Consider the following 26,649-nt stretch of genomic DNA (forward strand, 5'->3'; position numbering starts at 1 on the left):
GGATTACTGTGTTTAGTTTTGGTCTCTGTATTACAAAAAAACAAAAAAAACATGAGTGCTGAGAAGGTCATGCAAGTAGGCCGATTACAGGACTAAAAGGTATGAGCAATGAGAAGAGATTCATAGAGTTGAAAATATTCTGTTTAAGCCAATGGAGTTTGGGGACAAGATTGAATTATGAAAGGAATTAGTACAGTGGATCCCAACTGTTATATTAAAATAAAGTCAGCAACAGGAATTCATTTTAATGTAAGAACTTTTAATTCAAGAAACTTAAAACTTAAAGGACTTTCAAATCTCAACTTGGTGTTAGTTTAGACAATCTAGATGAATAGTTTTGACAGGTTTGTTGGGTTGTATAGACTGTTCTTGTCATAACATTTGTAATGTTTGTAATGTTTCCAGTACAAACAGCCCAAAAAAAGAATATCGAAGAAACTCAAACAGACTACATAAGCAATCAGTTGTCTATCAATTTTAGGTGTTCTAAACTAAACACACTGAAAAAACTCATTTTAGATTCTATCATTCTTTCCATCACATTTGAGTACACTATTTCTTGGCCAGCATGTCTTTGCTCAATTTCTAGCTGCAAACTCTGACAAGTAATAGCCATTAACATTCCTCCCTCAAGCTTACTGCTGAGGCATTCTCGGAGGAATATTGAGGGTCTAGATTTATAGCCAGGGACCTATATGTGTTAAAGATTTCTGCCCTCTACTTTACAAATAACAGTTCACATGTATTTCAAAATTAGGATTGTGTGCTGTTATCTAGTGATTAGAAGGAATAAGGCTACTGCCACACCAATCCAAATAGTACTTCTCAAGTCTAATACCTCACCAAGATTCATTAGCTGAGTTTCCTCGAAATGTTTTATATAAGACTGCCATGAAGATTTGATCCTTTGATGCTGTCATCTTTTTTTCAGGATGATAGAATATATGATAAGCCTTAGGGACACCTGTTAACACCTGTTAAACCACAAATGTAAAGCAGCCCCAGAAAACTAAGTAGGGCAAAAATGTGGGCTTGTGATGTAGGACATCTGCTTGAGGGTAGCATCCCAGAAACTAGTTCCACAGTCATATAGACCCCTACACTAGAGTAAAACATATTGGTGACACTTGTTGGCAGCCCCTTCTCATTTTAATGTTTGTTTCTGATTTAAAGCCCCTCTTTCTAGCCCCAATATTAGAGATTCGTCTCCTGCACCTTCCATTTAGGTGGTTGTGGAAACATGAATACAAGACTCAAACATTTTTTGATTTGTGACACTGTGGCTGCAAAGTTTTTCATTTAGCACACTGCTATGCTTATGGACATGAGGATTGTTCCTAGATTCCTTGAACTCCTCTCCATCATACCAGCATGGGCACATCTGAAGTTACTGTATATGATTGTTATGATTGGTATGTTATGATTCTGAATTTGCATATATTTTGTATTTTTGATTGCATTTTGATCTTATGATAATTATTTTATCAATGTTTCCAGTTATTCAATGTAAGGGACAATTGTTTTCCCCCCACAGTGGCAGTTGGTGTGATTTCAAAACAAATATGCTATTTGTTCATTTAAGTATCTGTTATCTACGATTTTGGTTGAAGACCTAAATACATTCAGTGACACAAATTTTCATTAAGAGAGTAAATGAGGAGGTAAGCAAATAGTTTTTTCACAGCACTATAACCACTGAAGCACAGGAAGTTAAATGATGTGTACGACAGATAATTTCAATCAAAGTTACTTTTAAAAAAAATATACAAAACAAGAGAAGAAAAATTTATATATAAGGCATGGTGGCAGAGTTATTAGCATTAGTGCTGTTGCCTAGTATCACTAAGACTTTTATAAGATCTACACTGTTTTCAGAATTTTTATTACTTTTGCATATACTTTGTTTATGTGCCTTTTACCCAGGTACTCTGATTTTCCATACCTAGATAACCCGGTGGGTTAACTGGAACAGATATGCTTATGTACATGAGTGTGCCTTACAATGGCTCTCACTCCCTGTTACTGTGTAATGTTTCAGAATTTGAAAAATAAACAGAAAAAGGAAACAAGATTTACGATCCGTCTAATTAAGGCTAGATGCTAATCATCATATTTATTAATTCTTGGTTTATTCCTTCATTACTATTTTGTTAGCAAAACCGATATGATTATTGATCCTTTTTCTCCTCTGGGTGTGGAAGGAAGCAACATGGGAGCCTTCCAATCACACCAAATTGCTAAAATAACTTTAACATGACTGATGTTGAGGTCATAAATTAAGGATTTGCTGAAAAACATTAAGCCAAGCATGCCTGAACTCCTGTAGAATTACCAGCATACTGGTAATTAAAGAATGAAAGGTAAGAGTTGAAGATATTCATATTTTTTTTAGCAGGGAGGTTTTTAAGCTTGGTGTTAACAAAATAATTTGTGTGATTCAAGCATACCTTTAGATTTTTTTTTTTTTGCAGTGGTTTAGAGTAAGACTGCTTATCCGTGCACAACAGAAGTCAATTCCTTTTCCTGAGAGATTTAAAGGATTTCAAGGCTGCAAAATATTTGTTCACTGCATGAAGAATTAATGAAACTTCCTGCTGAGAGTAAATTGCACATGGTTTCTGCAGCATTAAGCAGGTCTATATATCTTTAAATGACCAGAATACAGTTAGGGCAAAGGTGATTAAAAAAAACTCTAGGAAGTTCCGATTAATCTCACTTTAGTCTGTAAGAGAATGTACCATGTGAGAAATATGTCAAATACATTTCATGGCAAGCTTTCATCTTACAGGGATCTGACCTACAGCATAAAATATTTCCAAAAATACTCAAAATATTTACATCTTACGTAGTAAAACCTGAAACTTGTTTGACTTTATTTTTTTATATTTAGTACTCAATGTCAACCAAAACAGAGACTAATATGTTTATATAAGACACTACAATATCTTGCCTGAAGCAAGCATTCACTTTGATTTTACTGAAGAGTATTTAACCTGCTGCAGTTTCAGTAGTCCAATATCAAACTTGAAAACTCAGTAATTTCCAGTTTCATTTATCATAACAGTGTTAACTCTGGTCAATTTGGAGTCAAAATAAGCAACCCAATGCTATTTTACTGACTAAATTACTAATACTTATATAGTCTTTGGTATCTACGATAAAGAGAAACAGGTGTTACTTGCATTAAATAACTAATCAACAGACAGAAACCTCTGCATCTATCTATCTTGATTACAATTCTGAAATTTAAAATTAACTGCCTTCTTCACCTAATGATCTGGGAATAAGCCAAGTTATTAACACCAAATATACAACATTTGTGTAAATATCCCATTAGGTAAACAAATGACCAAGTTTATTTAAATATAATTGTCATTTCTGATTCGTCCTCTGTTAATCCGATTCCCATTCCAGTTAGTAACCTGACCTGCCAAAACCAGAGCTTGAGTAACTCGCTAGGGTCTAAGAATTCAGAGGTTATCAACACGTAGGTCACCAATGTGGACCAGATGTGGTGCTTATCAGATTTCAGCACATTTGCCGCTTACAGTTATGTGTTATACAATATACAATACAATACAGTTTATTTTTGTATAGCCCAAAATCACACAGGAAGTGCCGCAATGGGCTTTAACAGGCCCTGCCTCTTGACAGCCCCCCAGCCTTGACTCTCTAAGAAGACAAGGAAAAACTCCCAAAAAAACCTAGTAGGGAAAAATGGAAGAAACCTTGGGAAAGGCAGTTCAGAGAGAGACCCCTTTCCAGGTAGATTGGGCGTGCAGTGGGTGTCAAAAGAAGGGGGTCAATACAATACAGTACAGTACACAGAACAATTTCTCAATATAGTAAGAAATAAAAAAATATATATATATATAAATTTTTGAAGTACAGAGCAGAATTTAACAGTAGATGATATATCCCATAATAAGATTTGTATTTGTATAGAGTCCTGGAGACCTCATCCTTCAAGCTGCCTCCCCCATTTGGCCATTCCACAGCTGAAACAGTGCTGGGCCAGCCAATCCGATGAAAGGACCCCTCTCTCCCACGATTCCTGCGATCCTCCATCTGGGATGACTTTTCCTTAGGCAGGCAAAACAACTTGGCAGGTGGGCCGTGGCACCAAGTGCCACATTTATAAATTCTAATTATGTAAATCAGGCAGTGCAAATAAAATCTCTGAAGCCACAATGTCCGACACTGAAGCAATATTGGAGTCTTTTGATGACAGTCAAGCCTGTATCTTTTTGCTTTATAAAAGCACTATCAGCACTAATGAAATTCATTTTCAGCAATCAGTGGATCTAAAATTGCACTTCATATCAATGTGCAAAAAGGTAGAAAGCAAATAATAAGATTTTAATTATGCTTGGAACTTTTCCAAGACATCAAAAAAGGAGACAGAGTTGCCGTATTAACTTTAGCTCTCTGTTTGAAATCTCTTGTACATTTAAAAGCTTATCCATTTTAAGCATTTAGGAGAAATTTTAGGATTGGCATGGCATTTTTGAGAAACATGCTCTGTCCTAACAGAATTTGTTTGGTCATTTAAAAACATTTAGGTGGACCGCTTGGCTGACAAAGGACCACTCAAACTGCAGTTCACTGATCTTTAGTAGCAGTCTGTATAATTTCACGTAGATTTTCCCTTTTCCTACTCAGATTTCTGTGAAGTGGCACATCAAACATTGGCTGTTTTCTAGTGTAGTTCCACCAAATTATGTATTAATAACTCCCTTAAAAAATTACTATGGGCTGTGAACCAAACTTCTTTATCAACTTTAATATACACAGTCATAAGTTAAGTTCTTTAGTTCCTTAGTTTGCAAAATGTGTTAACTCAAACCAGCAGCTGTTCATTTTTAACTTATCGGGGAATAAGAACTTAGTTAATGCATTGTATAGTAGCCTAAGCACTAAATGAGCATAAAAAAGCATAATCCTTTATTTAGTAAGCAATCATACTAACTTATTCTCTTTAATCTTGTTTATATTGAAAAACATCTAAATTATTTTCCAAAGTTGTACCTGTACATCTCCAACTTCAGCAACCCTGCTTTATGTATACAGTAGGTGGTGGATCCTTTCCATTTCCTTTCCTGGGCCTGTCAATGCATATTGATTCTTGGTGACATTCTCTAACAATGCTGGGCTCTGTACATGTCAGTCACTGATATCAGAATTTTAAATTGCATCTTACAGTTAAGGTCCACCTTAAAAATTGTGAATTGTCTTATCTTCCACTCATCTTTCCCATCTGCATTACAATCTTTGTAACTCCCTAACCCTTACCTTAAAACCATTGGGATCGATATATGCACGTCTCTGCAAGGATTTTCCTCACTCTCCGGCAATTATCTTTTGTTTGGCTGCAGTATTTCCTCATTTTCTAAACCTAATCTCCAAAAAATTCAATCCACAGTTGTGCACTACACCTAATTTATTCCCCAAAAACATTTCTTCATGGTTCCACTGATTCATTTTGTTGCTTATGCAAGCCAAGAATTCCAAATACTTTTTTGCATTGCTTTTTTTTCAACCATAAGTTCTTCCCAGTTTTGACTTTCTGGATTTCTGAATTTTTTTTTTTTTTTTTAAACTGGGCTTCTCATGTCTCTTCGTGTCTTCCACTCTGCATAAAATGATAAACTGTTCTGTTTAGAGACATTGGCTGCAAATGTGTCTCTAGTTTGTTATTTGAAATACAATGTCTCTATTTTACATCTTGGAAAAGTTATTTTTTCAACCTTATTTTTCTGGAACTCTCAGTGGTGGTGATGGATGGGTTATCTGGTTCATATACTACAGTATGGTGTGCTCCGGTGCATCTTCTGCTGTGTGTGTTTATGGTATTCAAAGAGTGCAACATATATTTACTGAATCCTAGAAAAAAATTATACACTTCTTCGTCCTAGCGGCTATCCCACATCAACACGTTTTCACTTGGCACAGTTGAGTGTGTCCTCAGGGTCTACATTGCTTCATATTGTCCTTCCATCCACCACTGTATAAAAAATTATACAGCAATATTTGGAAATTTTGTACATTACATTTTACAATATTTGTTATGATTTCCTGTTCTGTAAGCTTATAACTTATGACCTGTGGACTAAAATTTTCCCAAATGTAGTAGTGTGTGCCAATGGTCACAAATAGTTTGTCAGAAGGAGACTGGGATAAGCATCTGTGTAGCAGGTCTTTAATAACACAGAAAATGTTATATATGCCCTGGACACCGGTAATGTTCTATGAAGTTTTCATTAACTTTTGCAGTGCTGTACAAGTCTAAACCAAATAGGTACCATATATGTGCCTTTGATGATGACCTATTCTGTTCTCCTACAGAATATCATAGATAGATATCTATCTATCTAATTGAGAGCAGATGTAAAAATCTTTCTTCAGACATCTCAGGAAGTAGAGGTATTGACGTCATCCCAGGTTTTGACAGAGATATATGGTATTAAAAGCTGGGAGAGAATTTCTCCCAATTTCAAAGCAATTTTGGAGAAAAGTCATAATGTCAAAATTGAGTTAAAAAGTCCATACTGGAAGCGCTTGAGCCCACACATTGCTATTTCATACATAGACTATTAAGGCTACTTTCAGAATACAGTTAGTGACTTAATTCCCTTTTTTGGCTCATATCCAATTTTGTTCGACTATTCAAATTAATTGTGCAGCCGATCCAAATCCAATAAGAGGGCATACAAATAACTGTGCATGAATGTGCTTTGCATAAGCAAAAGTAATAAATTTTTCAGACTGTTGCACCATAATAGATAATAATGAACAAAAGCAGCATGTTTTTCTGTGCAGGATGTCTGCAAACTCATCCGCTCATAATGGCAAGGAAGAGAAATAGCAAATGAAAAGTCACAGCTATTTTGAGCAAAGTTATCAGTGCATTAACTATACATTGAAACCAGTGAATGCAAGAAGAGAGCCCGGGTTCATTGTGTAATTTGGTGAGAAATGGAGTTTTGATAATTTCAGAGCGTTAAGAGGGACATTTAATTACTCATATCAAACAGCAATTGGCCTGTACTGGCAGGCGACTATTACAGAGTATTGCATATTATAAAGCCGACAGAGTTTCAGTGTGTTCATGTACTAGCGATAAAAGGCCTTGCACTATGTTGCAATGTCAAACTAAAACATGCTGCCCCAAGGAGAAGGCTTTCACAATATCCAGTTGGAGGGCGCAAGTTTCCAGACAATTCCTATTCAAACACAAGTCTCATTCACATTGCATATGTCTATATGAGATTTATTGCCACTTATGAAAGCAGTCTAAATCTGATCTGAAAAGTTAAGATTCCATTAATTTTTTTTCTGTACACAACAAGACAGCATTAATGTCAAATATGAATGACTTCAATTGTAATTGAGCTTCTGTATAAATAAGCTCTCTAAAGATTGTTCTGTACTTAAACTGCCAACCTAACATGTGCCTTATAGTGAAAGCAAAATTATAACCTTACCAAATCAGCTTAATAAACTATAAACAGCTGCTTTTAAGTCCCTGGGAAAAAAAATGACTAGCCCAATATAATTGCAGAATGCAATGAAATCATATCAGCATCATATCATATCATATCATATAGCATATGTGAAGAATGTAATATCAACACTCTGTCAAGATAAGCTGTCACAGTTTCCAATGAGAAACTGACTCTAGAGACGTTTTTAGTGAGCCAGAAGCAAATATGAAGAGTGTCATCAATTATAACAGTGAACAAAGGTTGACGCTGTTTTCCAAGCTGTAATAAAGCTGATTTGGGTGTGCTTATACTTTGAATTAAATCTTTAGCAATGTGATGACAATACTACAAATGCAATATTTCAGACAAAAAATTTACATTGATCTTGTCATTATTCCAAACAGCATGAATTTTTCCTATAACTTCCTTAACCAGTTTGGTTAAAGTTTCAAAATCCCTCTACTTGCATGTAACTTTCTAACATGTATAAAGGTAAATACATTTTGCAATGCTCTGTTAGCTACAAGATCTATCTAAGCATGATGCACAAAGGAAAACATTTGACAAGCTCTGAAAAATTATCCTACAGTATATTAAGATTAACAATTACTAAAAGCACATTTTTTTTTATTTTTATGCTAAAGTAAACAGCATATACTTGAAAGAAAGACAGAAATACTAGAAAATGATAGAACAGGAGTCAAACAGTTACTTGGCAACCACATTCAATTATATATGAAATTGGGAAACTCCTCCATATCTCTGACATGGGATCCAATTTCCTCAGTCTACAGACCACTTAATTGTTTGATATGGGGAAGTTAATGTTTGAATGGACACAACAGTACATCAGGAAGAGAATTTGTTATTTTCAGCTTATGCTTTAGTTGATATGTAGATTTTTTAAATCAAAAATGTGCAAATGATCATGAAAATACTAATACCAAATGTTCAATATACTGTGATCGATGTTAAATGAAATTTGACAGTGACATCAGAAAATAATCGGGTCATGCGACAACCTATTCTACAAGAAAGTCAACTGAAATTTTTTTACATGAAAGAAATTCTTCCAATTACAGTGCATCCGGAAAGTATTCACAGCGCATCACTTTTTCCACATTTTGTTATGTTACAGCCTTATTCCAAAATGGATTAAATTCATTTTTTTCCTCAGAATTCTTCACACAACACCCCATAATGACAACGTGAAAAAGGTTTACTTGAGGTTTTTGGCAAATTTATTAAAAACAAAAAAACTGAGAAACCACATGTACATAAGTATTCACAGCCTTTGCTCAATACTTTGTCGATGCACCTTTGGCAGCAATTACAGCCTCAAGTCTTTTTGAATATGATGCCAAAAGCTTGGCACACCTATCCTTGGCCAATTTTGCCCATTCCTCTTTGCAGCACCTCTCAAGCTCCATTAGGTTGGATGGGAAGTGACGGTGCACAGCCATTTTAGGATCTCTCCAGAGATGTTCAATCGGATTCAAGTCTGGGCTCTGGCTGGGCCACTCAAGGACATTCACAGAGTTGTCCTGAAGCACTCCTTTGATATCTTGGCTGTGTGCTTAGGGTCGTTGTCCTGCTGAAAGATGAACCGTCGCCCCAGTCTGAGGTCAAGAGCGCTCTGGAGCAGGTTTTCATTCAGGATGTCTCTGTACATTGCAGCAGTCATCTTTCCCTTTATCCTGACTAGTCTTCCAGTTCCTGCCTCTGAAAAACATCCCCACAGCATGATGCTGCCACCACCATGCTTCACTGTAGGGATGGTATTGGCCTGGTGATGAGCGGTGCCTGGTTTCCTCCAAACATGACGCCTGGCATTCACACCAAACAGTTCAATCTTTGTCTCATCAGACCAGAGAATTTTCTTTCTCATGGTCTGAGAGTCCTTCAGGTGCCTTTTGGCAAACTCCAAGCGGGCTGCCATGTGCCTTTTACTAAGGAGTGGCTTCCTTATACAGGCCTGATTGGTGGATTGCTGCAGAGATGGTTGTCCTTCTGGAAGGTTCTCCTCACTCCACAGAGGACCTCTGGAGCTCTGACAGAGTGACCATCGGGTTCTTGGTCACCTCTCTCACTAAGGCCCTTCTCCCCCGATCGCTCAGTTTAGATGGCCGGCCAGCTCTAAGAAGAGTCCTGGTGGTTTCGAACTTCTTCCACTTACGGATGATAGAGGCCACTGTGCTCATTGGGACCTTCAAAGCAGCAGAAATTTTTCTGTAACCTTCCCCAGATTTGTGCCTCGAGACAATCCTGTCTCAGAGGTCTACAGACAATTCCTTTGACTTCATGCTTGGTTTGTGCTCTGACATGAACTGTCAACTGTGGGACCTTATATAGGCAGGTGTGTGCCTTTCCAAATCATGTCCAATTTACCACAGGTGGACTCCAATTAAGCCCAGAAACATCTCAAGGATTATCAGGGGAAACAGGATGCATCTGAGTTCAATTTTGAGCTTCATGGCAAAGGCTGTGATTACTTATGTACATGTGCTTTCTCAATTTTTTTACTTTTAATAAATTTGCAAAAACCTCAAGTAAACTTTTTTCATGTTGTCATTATGGGGTGTTGTGTGTAGAATTCTGAAGAAAAAAATGAATTTAATCCATTTTGGAATAAGGCTGTAACATAACAAAATGTGGAAAAAGTGATGCGCTGTGAATACTTTCTGGATGCACTGTATATGACAGCTCAATCATAAGCTGAAGAAGGGTGTCGCTAACCCCTCATACTGTATGTAAAACAGCTGATGAAGGTGAAATTTGGGCCAACTAAGAAAAAAATCTGTCTGCAACTGCAAATCAGGTTTAAAATCATGCAGAAATTGTACAGTACAGGACCAGTGTTAGATAGTAGTGCTTGAATGTCTAATGGGAAAATGCTCCGGAGTCCTCACTACTCACTTTAATTCATTAGTATAACATATAGGGTACTGGCACTTACATTTGTCCACTTCAAGCACTGCTTTACATATACATTAGCACCTGCAGACTTGAAACAAAATAAATACTGTTCTTTATGAAATTAATGAAATCAAACGTGATCATGTCAACGAAATTTGCCTGGTTAACACCGCCAGTATAATTTATAATTTAATGTACTGCTCATTTTAACTTATCTTTCAGTTATACTGCTTTCTTAAGCAATAAATACATTTCAGGCCTTCAATAAATCTAGAGTATTTCCATGGTACTCGAGCACATCTGTCTCACACTCTCACTTTCTCACTCTTTCTCAAGCATTTAATAAGTATTTAAATCACTATTACAGTGAGCAACTATTGGACAAAAATGACCATCTTAAATTAAAAAAAGAATATAAAGAAAATTAAATAGAGATTCATTGCCCTGCAAAAGCAGCTGTTCTAACGGCACTTCTGGGGGTAATAATGGAGGCAGTTTTATCTTGACATAGCTCATTTGAGTCTACTTGTACGCTACCAGTCATGACTGTGATAAAATCTACCCAGTCAACAAGAGAATCTATTAAAGGATTATCTGAAAAGTGTGTCCTTGGGTGTCCATATTAAAACACTGACTCAACACAGGGCCAGATTTTTGCAGAAAAGAAGACAGAAAATGTACAATGTCACCATGCTAGGACAAAGGCAGAGTAACAGGCCAAGAGTTACAAGAACTTAACATTGTAACATGTTTACAAATTACCTGCTGATATTTTCCTTAAGGTTCTCAAACTCTTGTCCACTCATTTTCTATTAATTAGTTGGTTAGATACATTCACTCTGAAGTAAACAGTGTTAACTATTTAGCATTTTTCTAACACAGGTCTCATATAATTTCTGTTCATGTAACAAATTCAATTCTAAAAATTACACATTACAATGAAAATGTTTTCTTTTCACATAAACTCCTTGATCTAACAAACCTACTACTATAAGAGCAAATATCCTATAATGTCAATGCTTAAGATAATGTTCAGTAAATAAATGTAAAACATGAGTATTTCTGATTGTTCTGCTGGTGTCCAGGCAGCCCAAATGTGCCCACAATTCAAGAGGGCGTTAAGTATAATGGGACCATAATCAGCAAAGATAAAGCTGTCTTTAGCAAAAATCATACATGTTACTTTTCAGGTTCAAGTTCATTGTTATGTAGCCTGCCTTTATGAATTGACCGCTATTGTTTTGTGTCTCAATAGTCAGAAACTGCTATTAATATTTGCCACAAATTATACATTTTATGTAAAAAAAGGATTCTATCAATTAAGAGTATTTTGTCAAGCAAAGACTACAAAGCTGGCAGTTAGAGAAAATGGACAAAAATAAAACATTGGAAGAAATTTCAAAAGCTAAACGGTTGAGTTCCTTTGGACATTTTTATTTTCCACAACGTCTGAATCTTTGCAATGTATCTGAAACACCTGTTTTCTTAAAACATTGAGTTTGCAATGGTGAAAAGGCATAATTTAGTAAATGTATATAGAGATAGGTCTCTAAGCTTTAACAGCCATAATGTTATACATTTTTTTATGTTATCTTCCATGTCAGTCCACCAAAACTCAAATGAGACATCCAGGTCAAAGAGAAAGTAATGATGTAACTTAAGCTCAAAAAGGAAAAAAGGACAAGTTGTGTTGTTAGTACAACATACTTGCACTCTGCAGACATATTATATTCTAACATAGTCAAATACATTATATTTTTATTTTCAATGCAATTCAAGATTTCTAAATTTAAAACCTTCAAAGCAAATAATTTTCCATAAAATCTATTACAAATGTAATAAATACCCATTATTAACAAAACTTAATATGCATTATATTTTTCAGCTAAATATTCATTATTAAATTGTATAGGAATTAACTCAATCATTGCAAACAATTTTAAAAAGTAGTAAAAAGAAATCTTCAAAAAAACACTTAAAATAGAAGACTGCAACATGAATGACTGGTGAAAAAAACAGATGCATATCACAACTAAGGCATGGAGAACATGTGTCCTTTCAAGTGTATGTACTGCACAATGTCAGAAACCTAAGATGACTTTCTCATGAATTGACCTGAAGTCCACTCAATGATCTAAACAATACAGACCTTCCATGTAAGATTTAAAATGTCAGACAGATTATAGAGCTGAAGCCTGAACAATCACTAAACTGGGAGAAGTTTCAGAATTGACAATTTTGTTTTTTTTAATTGAGAGAATATTTAGCATTTCATAGGTTTGATATTTTCACAGATCATTACTCTATTTTTTCCATTGAACCTTTCTATACAGTAAATAATCAGGAGGAGCCAGGACTTACAATGTTAATGGGCATAATTTATGGACAACCCTGGAGGAGAAAATGGAAAAGAAATTCACAAACACTCACTCACTTAATGCTACATGTCTTTGAACTGGGGGAAGAAACCCACACAAAAAGAAAGAACAAGCAAAACCTGAAAAGCAGAAATCATTGCAAGAACTCAGCCACAAATTGAATATGGCAACACTAACCTTTGTGTCACCACGTCACTCATGATACTTCCTATGTTTATATATAGATAATCAGGAATAGGGTAAATATTTATATTTTAGCCCCATGTGAAACTTTATATTATTCTGTATGATGGCTAGGGCTCATTTAACTTTATAATTGTTTTTCAGCGAGTTCCTACATAATATGAAAAGCACCTACTATCTTTGTCATATTTGCATATCTATCTGTCTCTATATAGTACAGGTATGTCTGCATGAAACAACTTGGCTCTCAAAGGTATGTCTTGTTGAAATATAGTACACTTGTTCTTCTGGGAAATTTATTGGGAAAGTTACATCATCATTGAGCTGTCTCACATAGAACATACTGTACACAAAGTTTTGCAGTTTCAGTAACTCCCATTTAAAAATCATTGGTGAATCCTCAAAATTGTTGAACAACTTCTATTAGAGACTGGTTTGACGACTCAAATTTCCCTCAAGAGTAGTTATTTTAACTTCTGCTAGTCACAGGTGACGGCAAGACTAATTCCCAACACAAGTTTATTGTGACACCAGCAAATTCCAATGGGCAGCTGTTTACGTGGCTGCGTCAGTGGCTTGCGGGTACCTGTGTGTCAGATAAATGAGCCATAACAGTAAAAAATGGAAGCAAAGGAATCAAAGAGACTGAATTAGAACCTAATGGAAAAAGAAAGGAGTTATATAAGCTATGTGTGGATACTGTTTTTAACTGCATGTTATTTCAAAATGATATTATTTTATGTCATCCACTAATACAGCACATGTAAATTCATTCAATTATCACTACTTTGTTTCAGTATGACTCATTGTAACAAAATATATAATAAACAAAATGTGGTATCTTAGCTTTCGATGTTTGTAATTAACAAAAATTCAAAATATACAAATTTTAAAGCAGTTGTCAATGCACCCAAATGTTAAATCATGTGTACATATTTGTGTTATTTAAATTTTTGATGTGAATTACTTATACTGGAATGCCGCTGAATTCACTGCAAAAATACTGAATATTTTTATTCACTGTATGTATTAAAGTCTAGTTACTAGTTAAAGTTGAAACACAGTTACTACAGATCCATGTGGATTTTCTTCATTTTCCCAATTTATCTTGACATTTACAGTTTAGTGGAATGCACAGTTTTATCTCATACCTTTATTACTCTTAGTCTACTGTATAATAATGCAAAATGGAAAACCAGAAAACCACAATGACTTTAAATGATCTGAATCTTAGGAGTCGACCAAATGATACACAGTTCAGACCTTTCTTATGTAAGATGCAGCTTTTACAGATAAAGCATACGCAATCATTATAGCTGCATTCTACTTCTGTATTCAGAAATGTGAAACTTGACATTATTCTGTATGATGGGTAAGCATTACTCAACTTTTTTCTCTTTTTTAAATTTTGTTATTTTCAAAGTTTTTATTGTGGAATGCCCATATCCCGATGTAAATCCTAAGTATTTTTCTATACTATATATTGGAATGTATAGTGACAATCTGTTCATAAAGTTTTCAGCTACAGTATGTTCTTGAATTTAAACTGTAGCAAACACTTCAGTGTTGCACATTTCTTATAAAAAAAAATGATTCACCAATAAACGTTAAAAACTATAATCACTTTCAGACAGCTTTTTCTTTTGCTTTAGTATCAAATGGATAAATTCACAGCAGAACATATATAAAAATTTTAACACAATTAGAGCAGGTTGGGGGTTATTGTTAAATTATCAAGTTTTGTAGACCTTCACATTTTTGGTCAAAGTACATGGCCCTTACATGACCAGCTTCTAACAATAAATAAGCCTGAAGAAACAGTAAATAAGCAATAAGGAAAGACCAAGGACATTGCTTACAAGTAAATGAAAAGTCAGACAGTGGAGAGAAGAGGATGCATGGTTTTACAGAAAACTGTCAGTAAGCCTGTTAGTTACCCACTTAATCCAAGAAGTAGATCAGATTAAAATCAAAGATTAGGCAAAATTCATGAGCAAAGGAGTGAAGCAAACAAACAGTATGGTTTAAAAACAAAAATACATAATGACTTCAGACATAAAATATAGCAAACTGACATCCTAGACTCAAACACTGATTGTAATTGGTGTAAAGGAATTTGCTTAAATACCAGTAATACTTATTTAAGTTGAGCTCAGGGGATGTCCTGTAACTACATGTATTTTTACCTGGTAAAATATGGAAGAGGCAAGGACAAAGACAATATAGTACACAATTGGAGCCTGCATGGGTGTTTATCAGCAGATCTGGAAATCCAATCAAACATTGAAAAGTGACAATGAGATAGCATGCACAATTTTGAAAACACCTGAGAAAAACCTAAACATCCTAATCAATCACCCTGATGAAACAATTAGAAATTAGATCCCTATTCCTAAAGGCAACTGCTTACATAAATACCACACAATACTTAAATTCTCCAGGTGATTTCATTCTAATCAGAAAGCCATTAAGAACATAAAAAAGGAATACTCAGAAAAAAATAGCCTTTTAATAATCTCAGCATTATTACTTTTTTTGTTTTACGCGTTGCTTTGCAACATTTAATGCCTTAATTCTCTGACTTAAACATGTTTGAATTTGTTTTGCTGTTGAAATAAAACTGCATAAGCTACAATGAGGTATCTTTTTTGCTTAATTATGATGGAATAAGGCTTAATTGCATAAAAACAAATTACAAACATAACACCATATTACTTTACTGTGTAAACCATTACACTTTATAGGTTTAAATTTGTTACATGCAATCTAGCAAAGGGTCTTAATATATTTCAGTTTTCCTGATCAATTAATTAAAATTTGCATTAAGTGAAATATAAACTAAAAAGCATATATTGTATTTTGTCAAATCTACACCTTTTGAAAATACACTTTAACTAAACTCATTGAAAGAGATTTTGAAAACATTTTAGGAGTATAATTTTAACTGTTGCCATCAACAGCCGCATAAAATTTTAAAGCTCCAAAGAAAACTACTAAAAAGAAAAAATATTAAGCAAGACTAGCACACAACAATATATTAACATGTACAACAGTATCCACAATAATTTGTGATTCTGTTTAGCAAAACTATATTGTCAAAAGAGGGGACTCGGCCTAAGAAAGATAATCAGTAGCTCAGTCACAATGTAAATATGATACTTACATTATAAAAATCAATTATTTCACGGTCCAGGGTGCGAGTGACCAACACTTCTCCTGTGTTTTTGTTGATGGTGAAGACACCTTTAGGATCCTGATCTGCACCTTTTCCAGAGAGTCGAAATAATGTATTGTCCATATGATCACTTGATATTACCTGTGATGTAAAAAACACAAATTAATATAACACTAAGTATTATCTTTCATATATTTAAAATGTTTTATGTTGAAATGGGTTACACTTACAACAATGTTCAATGTGTAGAATAGACTGCCTTATTTTCCAATAGGCCCAAAAAATTGGAAGCAAATTAAATTTAAGAAAATAAAGTGAAACATTTTATTAAATGTACATCCCAAACATCACATAAATTTAAAAAAAGATCCCTTACTGTTACAACAAAGCTGTTAGTTTCAGCACATCAATCAAACTAAAGCAAAGCTGGGTGGGTTACATCGCATTAAGCTTTTGTAAGCTGTTACACACTTAGCATACATGTATGATATTTTTATTTTAATAAGGCTGTTAATTTGTGTTATAATATTAAATCCATTATATGAAGACAAGAAACATTTATTGTGTCTAACAAACAGCTAGACCTCTAACTGGGTCCAAAAAGAGGGAAAAGGATTTTCTAAGGAGAAAAGTCCTTATCTTTGGTCTAACAAAGACCAATTTACAGAAGGTGTGAAGTGTATTTTAATTTTGTGTACAGAATACACAGACACAATTGAGTCTTAGAGATTATCAAAATCAAGGGACCAAAAAATTGCAAATTGGACCTTCCAGATACAGGGGCATTTATACTACAGTCAAATGAAACCCCTTGACTACAAAAAGGTGATCTCCATTTAACTAATTATATGTCTTCCAAAACCAGTTGTCTGCACCAGTGATGATTTAACAGTTATTTTAAAGGGGGTGAATTTTTTAGGCACTGTCCACACACACACACACACATTCACATACAAATAAATATATCACTGTATAATAAAAAAACAGCGGTGCAGTGGGTAGTGCTGCTGCCTCGCAGTTAGGAGACCCAGGTTCACTTCCCGGGTCCTCCCTGCGTGGAGTTTGCATGCTCTCCTCGTGTCTGCGTGGGTTTTCTCCGGATACTCTGGTTTCCTCCCACAGTCCAAACACATGCAGGTTAGGTGCATTGGCAATTCTAAATTGTCCCTAGTGTGTGCTTGGTGTGTGTGCGCACCCTGCGGTGGGCTGGCACCCTGCCCAGGGTTTGTTTCCTGCCTTGTGCCCTGTGTTGGCTGGGATTGGCTCCAGCAGACCCCTGTGACCCTGTAGTTAGGATATAGCGGGATGGATAATGGATGGATGGATAATAAAAAACAACTAATATTTCTATACAAACTAAATGGTTAGACATTAAATGGGCACCAGAAATAATTACTTTATTCTTCAGTTAAATGAGGAATTTCTGTAAAAAATATTTATATCAAATTAGAACAATTTGCACATAACATTGACAAAAAAAAAATAGTTTTGCATCAACAATGATTGCAAGTTAAATTGCCAGTCCTAAATAAATGATCAAACTAGAGCAACCTTAACAAGATAGGCCATTCAGCCCAACAAAGATGTCAATCCTATCCCCCTAATTTCTCCAAAGTAACACTGAGTTAATTTATGAATGTCCCAGTACTAATTAGCATACTTTAACTTTTGATTGTACAGTGAAAGGAAACAGCAAAACAAGTTCAGCATAAAAAGTACCCAGGTGTGCAGTAAACAAACGTGCCTTCAGTGTCCTTTTTACTAAAACCTTTAAAGCTAAGTCCACTTGAAATAACCAAATGAACCAAAATCAAGCTAAAATGACAATAATCCAAGATAACAAATGCGAATGAGATATATTAAAATTAACATTCACGGAAACTCTGAATCATTGCATTGAAAAAACTACAGAAGTCACAATTTGACATCTTAAAACAAAACTTCTCTTGGGATTAATAGGATCCTTACAACTGCCACCACATTAACCCAAAGGTTCACATTTTTTTAAGAGGTACACATTTGCAATAAGGGATCTCATTTTCACTTGAAAGTGCATAATAAATGACTAATATATTATGGGCAAAGCTACAGTTTACTGATTAACTGTCGAGTCTGTCCTTTATTGCCCTAAATATTCTATTTGTACCTCTCTTGTGCCTGGGTTTAAAGATGTGTTATGAATAACAAATTATAATGCAGATGATAATGTCTCCAAGCTAAAGACAGATGCTCATCCAAAAATTATCTATTTGGAAGTAAAACTGAAATGATTCCTTTGAGATATACGTTTGACAGGATGCTATCAATGTCTGTAAGCATTATACATTGAAAATGCCACTTTTCCCCATCAGGAGAAATACTGGGAAACATATACAAATTATATGATGATCAATTTATTCTTTTAAAGATAAACGGTTTCACCTGATATAAGTGGTGTGCTACTGTGCACAGAATATACAAATAAAATGAGCAGTTCAACTAAAAACAGTGCAATACTGTACATGCCCATTTATTGTTTGTAACTGTAGATTAAATTAGAGGCATCCTTTTGTATGCACAGGATCACTTTACAATGACTTCATATTTTAATTTGCTAACTTGAATGATCTGTTTAGCTTCACTGATTCAATTAGGGAAGAAGATGCAAGCCACAGAGCATTTGTAAATCACAGGAATGAACAAAACCGTACAGTCCATTTTGTAAAAAACTAATGAAGGGAGTGCTTGTTAACAGGGTATCAGACCTACCAAAATGTTGCACCTTGTGAACATACCTAAATGTTAGGTCAGTGTCTCACCATCACTTGTAAAAAACGTCCAGAGCAACATCCTCCCTGGATATTCCAAGTCACCGAACAGATTGCCAGAACCTCCTTCAGGATGTTTGAATGTCATTCTCCATTACTTCAAACTTTCTCCTCACACCCTAGTTCACTTCTGCTGCTTCCACTTTTTGGTTTGCAGTCATCTTTCAAGTCAGATCTCTTGCAAATACTGTAGGAATGACTACTTTTTCACAGCTTACTCTTACAGATTCTTTTGGCTGCCTTCACTACCAAAATCTCAAGCAAAGTCCATACAGACTCCACAAACTTTTAATAAGATGCAGGAGGTCTTCCAGAGATTCAATTCATCCTGAATAGAGGCATTCACTAGTTATTCCCAGCACTCCATAATCTCTTGTTTTCATCTTTTGGGTCTACACAGCTAACAACCATCTATCCTTCAGAGCCAATTCATCATCAAGTGGTCATAAGCTGAAAGTTCAAAGCCTCTATTCAACATGAAGTGTCCAGAATTTGTTGTCTCATAACTACTGAGTCATTAATTGATGACTAACACTAGTTACTGAATTTTCAGTTGTATTTACCTTTAAATGAACATCACTTTAGAACTTTGGGTTCACAAAGGACAATCCATGACTAGGAAAGAAATAAAATGCCAATTTCTTTGAGAAAGATCAAACAAGCCATTCCTTCTTATCAAACTCCTCCAAGTATTTCTAACATTCTTCATGTGAGTTTTGAAATTTCCTACGATAACTACAGAGGTGGTAGGCATCACAATTTTGTCCCCTGAAGCATCTAGCCGTAAAGACACTTAGACACCTATGCACAACAGAATGTCAAGTGCTTCCTCTCTGTAACTTGAATTTACACTGATGCAACCCACTTGTACACTAATACAGTCTCCAGCTGCTTGACACTCAGCCGTTCTTCTGAATATCTTCACACCAGCTCTAGAGTAAGGATTAATATACCTTCACTCCAATGGGGTAACCAAAGGCAATGCAATACACTGATGTGTGTCCATATATAATTAGGTCTGTTTTTGTGCCAACACAAACGTGGACTTCTTCCTTGCTGCAGTGTTAGATTCTATGCCAAAAAGCCAGTTTCTTAGTCAAGGACTAGTGTACCTGGATTTGTCCTGCCCTTGCCTGACTCCCAATTGGCATCATATAAGAACTTCTCCATTTACCTTGCATGTAGTGAGTTCACTGGGCAACTCAATATCACTTTTCCTGACCTGACTATTTGGGCCACCTGGTCATAAAATGCATACCAGTGAATAGAATTGACTGTCTAGTGTGAGGAGTAGGTCCTGACATTCTTGTTCTGGAACAGGTTCTGTTTGATTATTATAAGACTCATCATGAAAGTCTAATTTCTAGACCCTCAATGGCCAAATAAGGCACAACACAGTAATAAAGTGTACTTAAGAAAACAGCAACTCGGTGTATTTTAGGTAAGCCTAAGTCAAGTAGATTAGATGCATTTTAATCAAACGGCACCATACATTGTACAAATTAATGAAGAGCATCATGTCTTTTTTTATTGAATTTATTATAATCAAACAACATTTCACACCAGCAAGTAAAATTTTTACAAGACTAGGTTCAAGTCAACCCCCAGCCATAAGAAATAGAGCTAGGCCAACATATTGAAACTTTAACAGTAGAAAAAAGTAATAGAATAAAAAGGGGAACATATTCTGCTTCCTCAATTTGAATACTTATTCTAAAATGTTATTAATTAGGTCCTTCCAGGTTTAAAAAATGTTTTGTACAGATCCTCTAAGTGAGTATTTAATTTTTTCCAATTTCAAGTAGTATATAACATCAGTTACCTACAGACTGAAAAGTTAGGATTCTTCCAGTTGAGCAAGATAAGTCTACGTGCCAATAGTGAAGTAAAGGCAATTACAGTTTGTTTGTCCTCCACTTTAAGCCTGTCTGGAGGTACACCAAACACAGCTGTTAGTGGATTAGGAGATATTGTGACACCAAGGCTGTCTGATAGGCATTTAAAAATTTTGGTCCAAAATGATGTTAATTCGGTGCATGGTCAAAACATATGACCCAATGAGGCTGGAACTTGATTGCAACATTCGCAGGTTGGATCTTGCCTTGGAAATATTTTGGACAATTTTAAATGAGACAAATCTGCTTGATAGATGATTTTAAGTTGAATGATTGTATGCTTTGCGCATATGGAGCTCGAGTGAATTCTGTGCATTGCTGCCTTTGATTCCTGTTTCGAAATGTTGAGTGAAAGATCCTTTTTCCACTTTACTCTGGGATCTTTGAAAGGAAGGGATTTTTAAAACATTTTTATATATTACAGAAATGCTGTCTGAGTTCTTCAGACTGATGAATATTTTTTCCGTTGTAGAAGTAGGTGGGAAGTGAGGAAAGTTGGGCAGGTTTTGTTTAACAAATTTTCTAATTTGGAGGTAGTGAAAGAAATATGTTGCTGGAAGGTGAAATTTGGAGTGTAATTATTCATAGGATGTGAAGATATTGTCTATGTACAGATCTCCAAGTGATATAATCCCGTATGTTTTCCAGACATTAAAAGCTGCGTAATTTGAGAGGGAGGAAAAGGGTGGTTATCGAGCAGTGGTGCCACAGATAAAAGATTCTCTATCTTAAAGTACTTTCTGCATTGGTTCCATATTCTGAGTAAATGAAGCACAATTGGGTAATTGGTATATTGGTGATAACTTGTATTTACTGGGGTACTAAGCAAGGAATATAAAGTAGTACTGCATTGATTTTATTTTTATTGTGGACCAGGCCTGTGTATGTTCATCTATTTCTGTTTATGTCTGGGTTTTTATAGCTTGTATATTTGCTGCCCAGTAATAAAATTGAAAGTTAGGTAGAGCCATGTCACCTTCTGCCTAAGGTCTTTGTAGGGTCGCCCTTTGGATACATAGATGTTTTGAATTCCAAATAAATGAGGTTATGATTGAATCTAACTTCTAAAAAATTATTTATTGATGTATATTGGAATGCTTTGAAATAGAAAAAGAAGCTTAGGAAGGATATTCATCTTAACAATGTTAATTCTTCCAGCTAAAGTGAGATGAAGGGTAGACCATCTATGCAAGTCTTACTTGCATTATGTCTTTTCTAATTAAAGGTTTCCTGATGTTGCCTTAGATCATCTCAGGATGCACTGCTTGATGTAAGTTTATAAAGTGTTGAAAATATTGCCAATATCTTCATAATCCTTAGATTGTACACATACTTTTGTGGGTTTTATCCTGTGTCACAGACATACATTTATCATGTTAACCGACTTTTCTAAAATTGGTCAGGTATGTTAGGTATTTACTACATACAAGGGGTACATTCCTTCTTAAGCTATTTTTAAAGAAATAACCAGAAATATCTCAGAGCAGTGAGAATAAGATAACAAGAACAACAGTTTTATGGTTAAAATAAAAAGCTTCAATTGCCATGAGTGCTTCCTGATTTAGTTGAGTTATGAGATAATATTTCCTTCTCACACCAATTAATAGTTTAAACAGCAAATAATTTGGCAATACTACTATTTGGTGGTTTTTGTTGCATTTGGAGTGATGCAATACACCCATTACAGTTAAGGATGTTAATCCTTAACCATTGTTTAACTTATATGTATAATTAACTGACACAAGAGCAGCATTTAAGCAACGTCAGGAAGTTTAATATCCAAAGGCAGAATAGACGCCTTCAAGTGAAAATGAAGTGTGATAAACAGATTTGTTTGGAGGCATTTCAGAGGAAATGGTGAAGCTCACTCCAAATTGTGCTAAATACAAAAGTAGCACATCTACAATGTTTTAGCACAAACTTAAATTTACCATATACTAATCTTTTTTTCTTTCCTTTATCTTTCCATTTTCCAACTCGTTTCTCTGGCCAAGTCCAAAATAGCCCAAATACCCTGCAGCAAGTTGGATGCTAAAAGAGCTTCCTGTGATGAGACCACCAGAACTTTAGGTTCATAAGTAGAGATCAATGACTGTATTAATGTCCAGGTGGGGATGGGCAGTCATATGGTCTTGGCACCCACAAGAGATTAATTTTTTCCAGTATTCACCCCAGCTTGAGTTTTTATTTTCCTCATCACCCCGGCCATCTGATCATAGATTTCTGTATATCTGACTTTCCTAACATTCCAGACAAATGTTAATGTAATTTCTTTATTTCTACTTTAACTTTTGTGATGGCATTTTCATTCTATTTTTTGTTTAGCACTTTAAGATGTTGTCATAGCAGTTTAACATTTTTACCAAGGGGCTATCTCGTTGGCAAGAGCTTGCATTGTTTTGGAAGTAGGAAGGAACAAGAAAAGACATAAGCAGACATAAGTAAAGTACTTTTGAGGATACTTTAGTGAAAGAAAGGAGTGGATGTACAATGCTCAAGAAACTGGAGGAAAAAAAATGTAATAAGGCCTCATGGCACAACAAATATCTCCTGATTCATCTCCATTGATTTGGTAGTTTACACTCTACATTTGTATCCTTCCCTACTGGAACAGTGAAACAATTATTTTTTCACACCTTTTGGGCTTTCTGACACTATCTACTGATTTAGATGGAGCCCTGGTGGCATTTCCCCCAACACATATTAAAGAATGAAGAATTTATATTTTTGGTTAACTTAGAGCGGATGCACTTCAAGTAAATGGGTAGTTATTTTAAGCAAAATTAAAATGCAATGAAATATATCATGTGATGGATAAGCATAACTTTAACATGTTATGCTGTCTCTAAATGAGAAGCAATCAACTCAGACATCCAGGAAAGAATTTCAGAGAATGTGCTTCAAATTTCACAACAAATTAATTTTAAGAAATCTGAAACAGTGCTTACTTTGAGAGATTCTGAAATAAACAGTAACATTGTACAGTATTACTCAAAACAAAGGGTGTTTTTGTAACAGGCAATAATTTCAACATATCTGAATATCGTGTTTATCTGAATATGTATATTAAGGTATTTCAGTAGGTTATCACGCCTTAGGCATGCCCTAAGAGTTTGATAAAAACTACACACCTACCTAAAAGTACCCCAAGATGTCTCAAGCTTTGTTAAAATTAGTAGGATCTGAAGATATACTATATCAATGTGAATTAAGAATTTTTCTAACAACAACAACAACATTTATTTATATAGCACATTTTCATACAAAAAGTAGCTCAAAGTGCTTTACATAATGAAGAGAAGAAAAATAAAAGACAAAATAAGAAATTAAAATAAGACAACATTAATTAACATAGAAAGGAGTAAGGTCCGATGGCCAGGGTGGACAGAAAAAAAAAAAAAAAAACTCCAGAAGGCTGGAGAAAAAAATAAAATCTGTAGGGGTTCCAGGCCATGAGACCGCCCAGTCCCCTCTGGGCATTCTACCTAACATAAATGAAATAGTCCTCTTTGTAGTTCGGGTTTTTCACGGAGTCACTTGATGCTGATGGTCATACAGACTTCTGGCTTTTAATCCATCCATCATTGTTGGAACATCATGGTGCTAACCTTTCAGATATACCCAAGTGTTAGATTAAGAGGGGACATTTTAAAAGAGTGAAACTTATAAAGACAGTAAGTAGAAATGAACGCCAACAGTTATTTTAAAAATCTGTTCTTCAACTGGGGACATAGGGAACATAAATGGAAGCTGGGTAAGGGCACATTTAGTACAAATAACTATTTCTGCACTTGTGCATAACATGTTACCAAGTAGAGATGTCAAGTGTATCAAAGTGACTGGACAGGTATTTGAACCAACTGCGTTATGGCATCACCCTCCTTACTGTATTTCATTAAGAAATAAAACAGCATCCTTGGTTGCAGCTATATACCTCCCAGCAATTCAATAGAATGAGCATTCTTTCAGGAGCAGTAAATGTATAATAAATAAGACAGAACTTGACGGATTTCTTTTTATGCATACCTCACAATACAAGCATGTCTGAAGTTCGGTAATAAATATGAATTGTGCTGCTCGACAGCCTGCAAGCTTTAAACGCATACCTGTCACTACGAATAGAGTATGCTTCTGATTCTTTTGATCACTAAATTAATGTAATTGTTTAATGTTAAATAGTATAGAAGATGTCTTTGGAAATAACATTTTTCATCTAGAAATTTCATACTCAGTTTTTTTGCATTTATTTTAATGGCTGACTTGCTAGTAAGATACAATATACAAGACTTAAAATATCTGCCTTACCAATTTTTACATCTGATATTTGATAATGATTGATTCAAGACAAATTCAAGAAGTAATAAAAAAGTCAATACAGCCACAGAACAAACTGGCTAGCCCTACAAACATTCAAAAACGCATGTTCCCTTTATTGAAGAAAAAATCTTACCAAAATGTAAATAATCTTAAAAAATATTACTCATACAAATTGATTACAACATGAAAACAATTTTCAGAAAATGCTGTCGGTACAAGTGAGGCCATTGATTACCTTAAAGTTAAATACTATTGGTCATCAAGGACAAGGATTTAAAAAATCCAAAGCGAACTAAATAGCTGGTGCTATGAGGGGACTACAATTTAAATAATTTGTAGAGGCTTGGAATAAAACTGATCGTATATTCATACTGCTTTAATCTTTAATGGATAAAGAAGCCACAGAACAGTCGCATTAATTAGGTCTTGTCTATATGTTTCTTTATTATACATTGTAGGAAGAGAATGGGCCAGAGTGGATCAAACAAACAAACTGGCCGGCAGGACTGAGAAATAACTTTGTGCCTGGACAGTACGATATAACTGATGGACCAACAGAAGCAGAGAATCAGGAGTTGTTCCATCCCCCATACACCAGGTGGCAGTGGTCCTCGTATGGCATCCCATTCAGGATATCTCCAGGGATATCTAAGAGATGAAGCCCAGAAGCACAGCCCTGTAGGGGTCACCTACTGTACATATTGATAGAAGGCACTGTAAAGACTTCCCTACTTTCGCCATGGCCTGGAAGTGCTTCCTGGAAGATGTGACGTGGCACCGGAAGCATTCCCAGTTCCAGCTTAAAAGCAGCCTGCTTCCTCACATCAGAGAATCAGAGTTGGGAGGCAGCAGGCAACACTCAGTGGAGGTAGTGAGGAGGAAGATTTATGGATTTTTGTTATTACTGTGTCCAATTTCTGGAGAGATGTTTGTGAAAGGTGATGTGTGTAAATAAATGCCCTTTATTTTACCACAACAAACTGTTGGAGATCACTGTTTCTTGGGTTTGGGGCTCAGTGGCACCCCCTTGTGGCCACATGCAAGAACAAATTTTAACAATGATAGTGGCTGATTTTCATGAATGTGAACCACACTAAGTAACAAAATTCTCACACCCACTGCATCCATTTTAGGGGACAGCAGGTGCCAGCACACATTCTGATAAAAAATAGTCAGGGCTCAAGTTTCACACATCAAAGTTTGGGCCTCTAGCAAGTGCTCTATTTAAAATGGTGAATTGTCAGTAGCATTGATGTAAATCTTTGGCCATCAAGGGCCACATTTACAGCAGACACTTAAGATGCAGACTTCTAATGATGAATTTGCAACTTCAAAATAAAAATGGCCACTTTACACAATCATTTAGTGCAACTTTTTCTTGCACTCCACAGATAAGCACAGTGACAACTTTGAGTGGCAACAATTTTCCAATTGCTCAGCCTTAATGAGTGAAAATAACAGTTTTCATTTAATTGAAAAGAAGAAATAATTAAA

The 26,649-nt window shown here is 35.3% G+C and overlaps 1 protein-coding gene across 1 annotated transcript in view; it reads right to left on the reverse strand.

The window, feature by feature from the left end:
* The window catches only part of cdh13 (cadherin 13, H-cadherin (heart)), a 1,360,987-nt gene that overhangs the window by 796,707 nt on the left and 537,631 nt on the right, over nt 1–26,649 (reverse strand). The window contains exon 5 of the mRNA XM_028810133.2: nt 16,125–16,277. Within this exon, the coding sequence (XP_028665966.2) occupies nt 16,125–16,277 (153 nt within the window). The remainder of the gene's footprint in view (nt 1–16,124; nt 16,278–26,649) is intronic.

This window comes from Erpetoichthys calabaricus, chromosome 9 (genome assembly GCF_900747795.2).
Source record: "Erpetoichthys calabaricus chromosome 9, fErpCal1.3, whole genome shotgun sequence".
Lineage (NCBI taxonomy): Eukaryota > Metazoa > Chordata > Cladistia > Polypteriformes > Polypteridae > Erpetoichthys > Erpetoichthys calabaricus.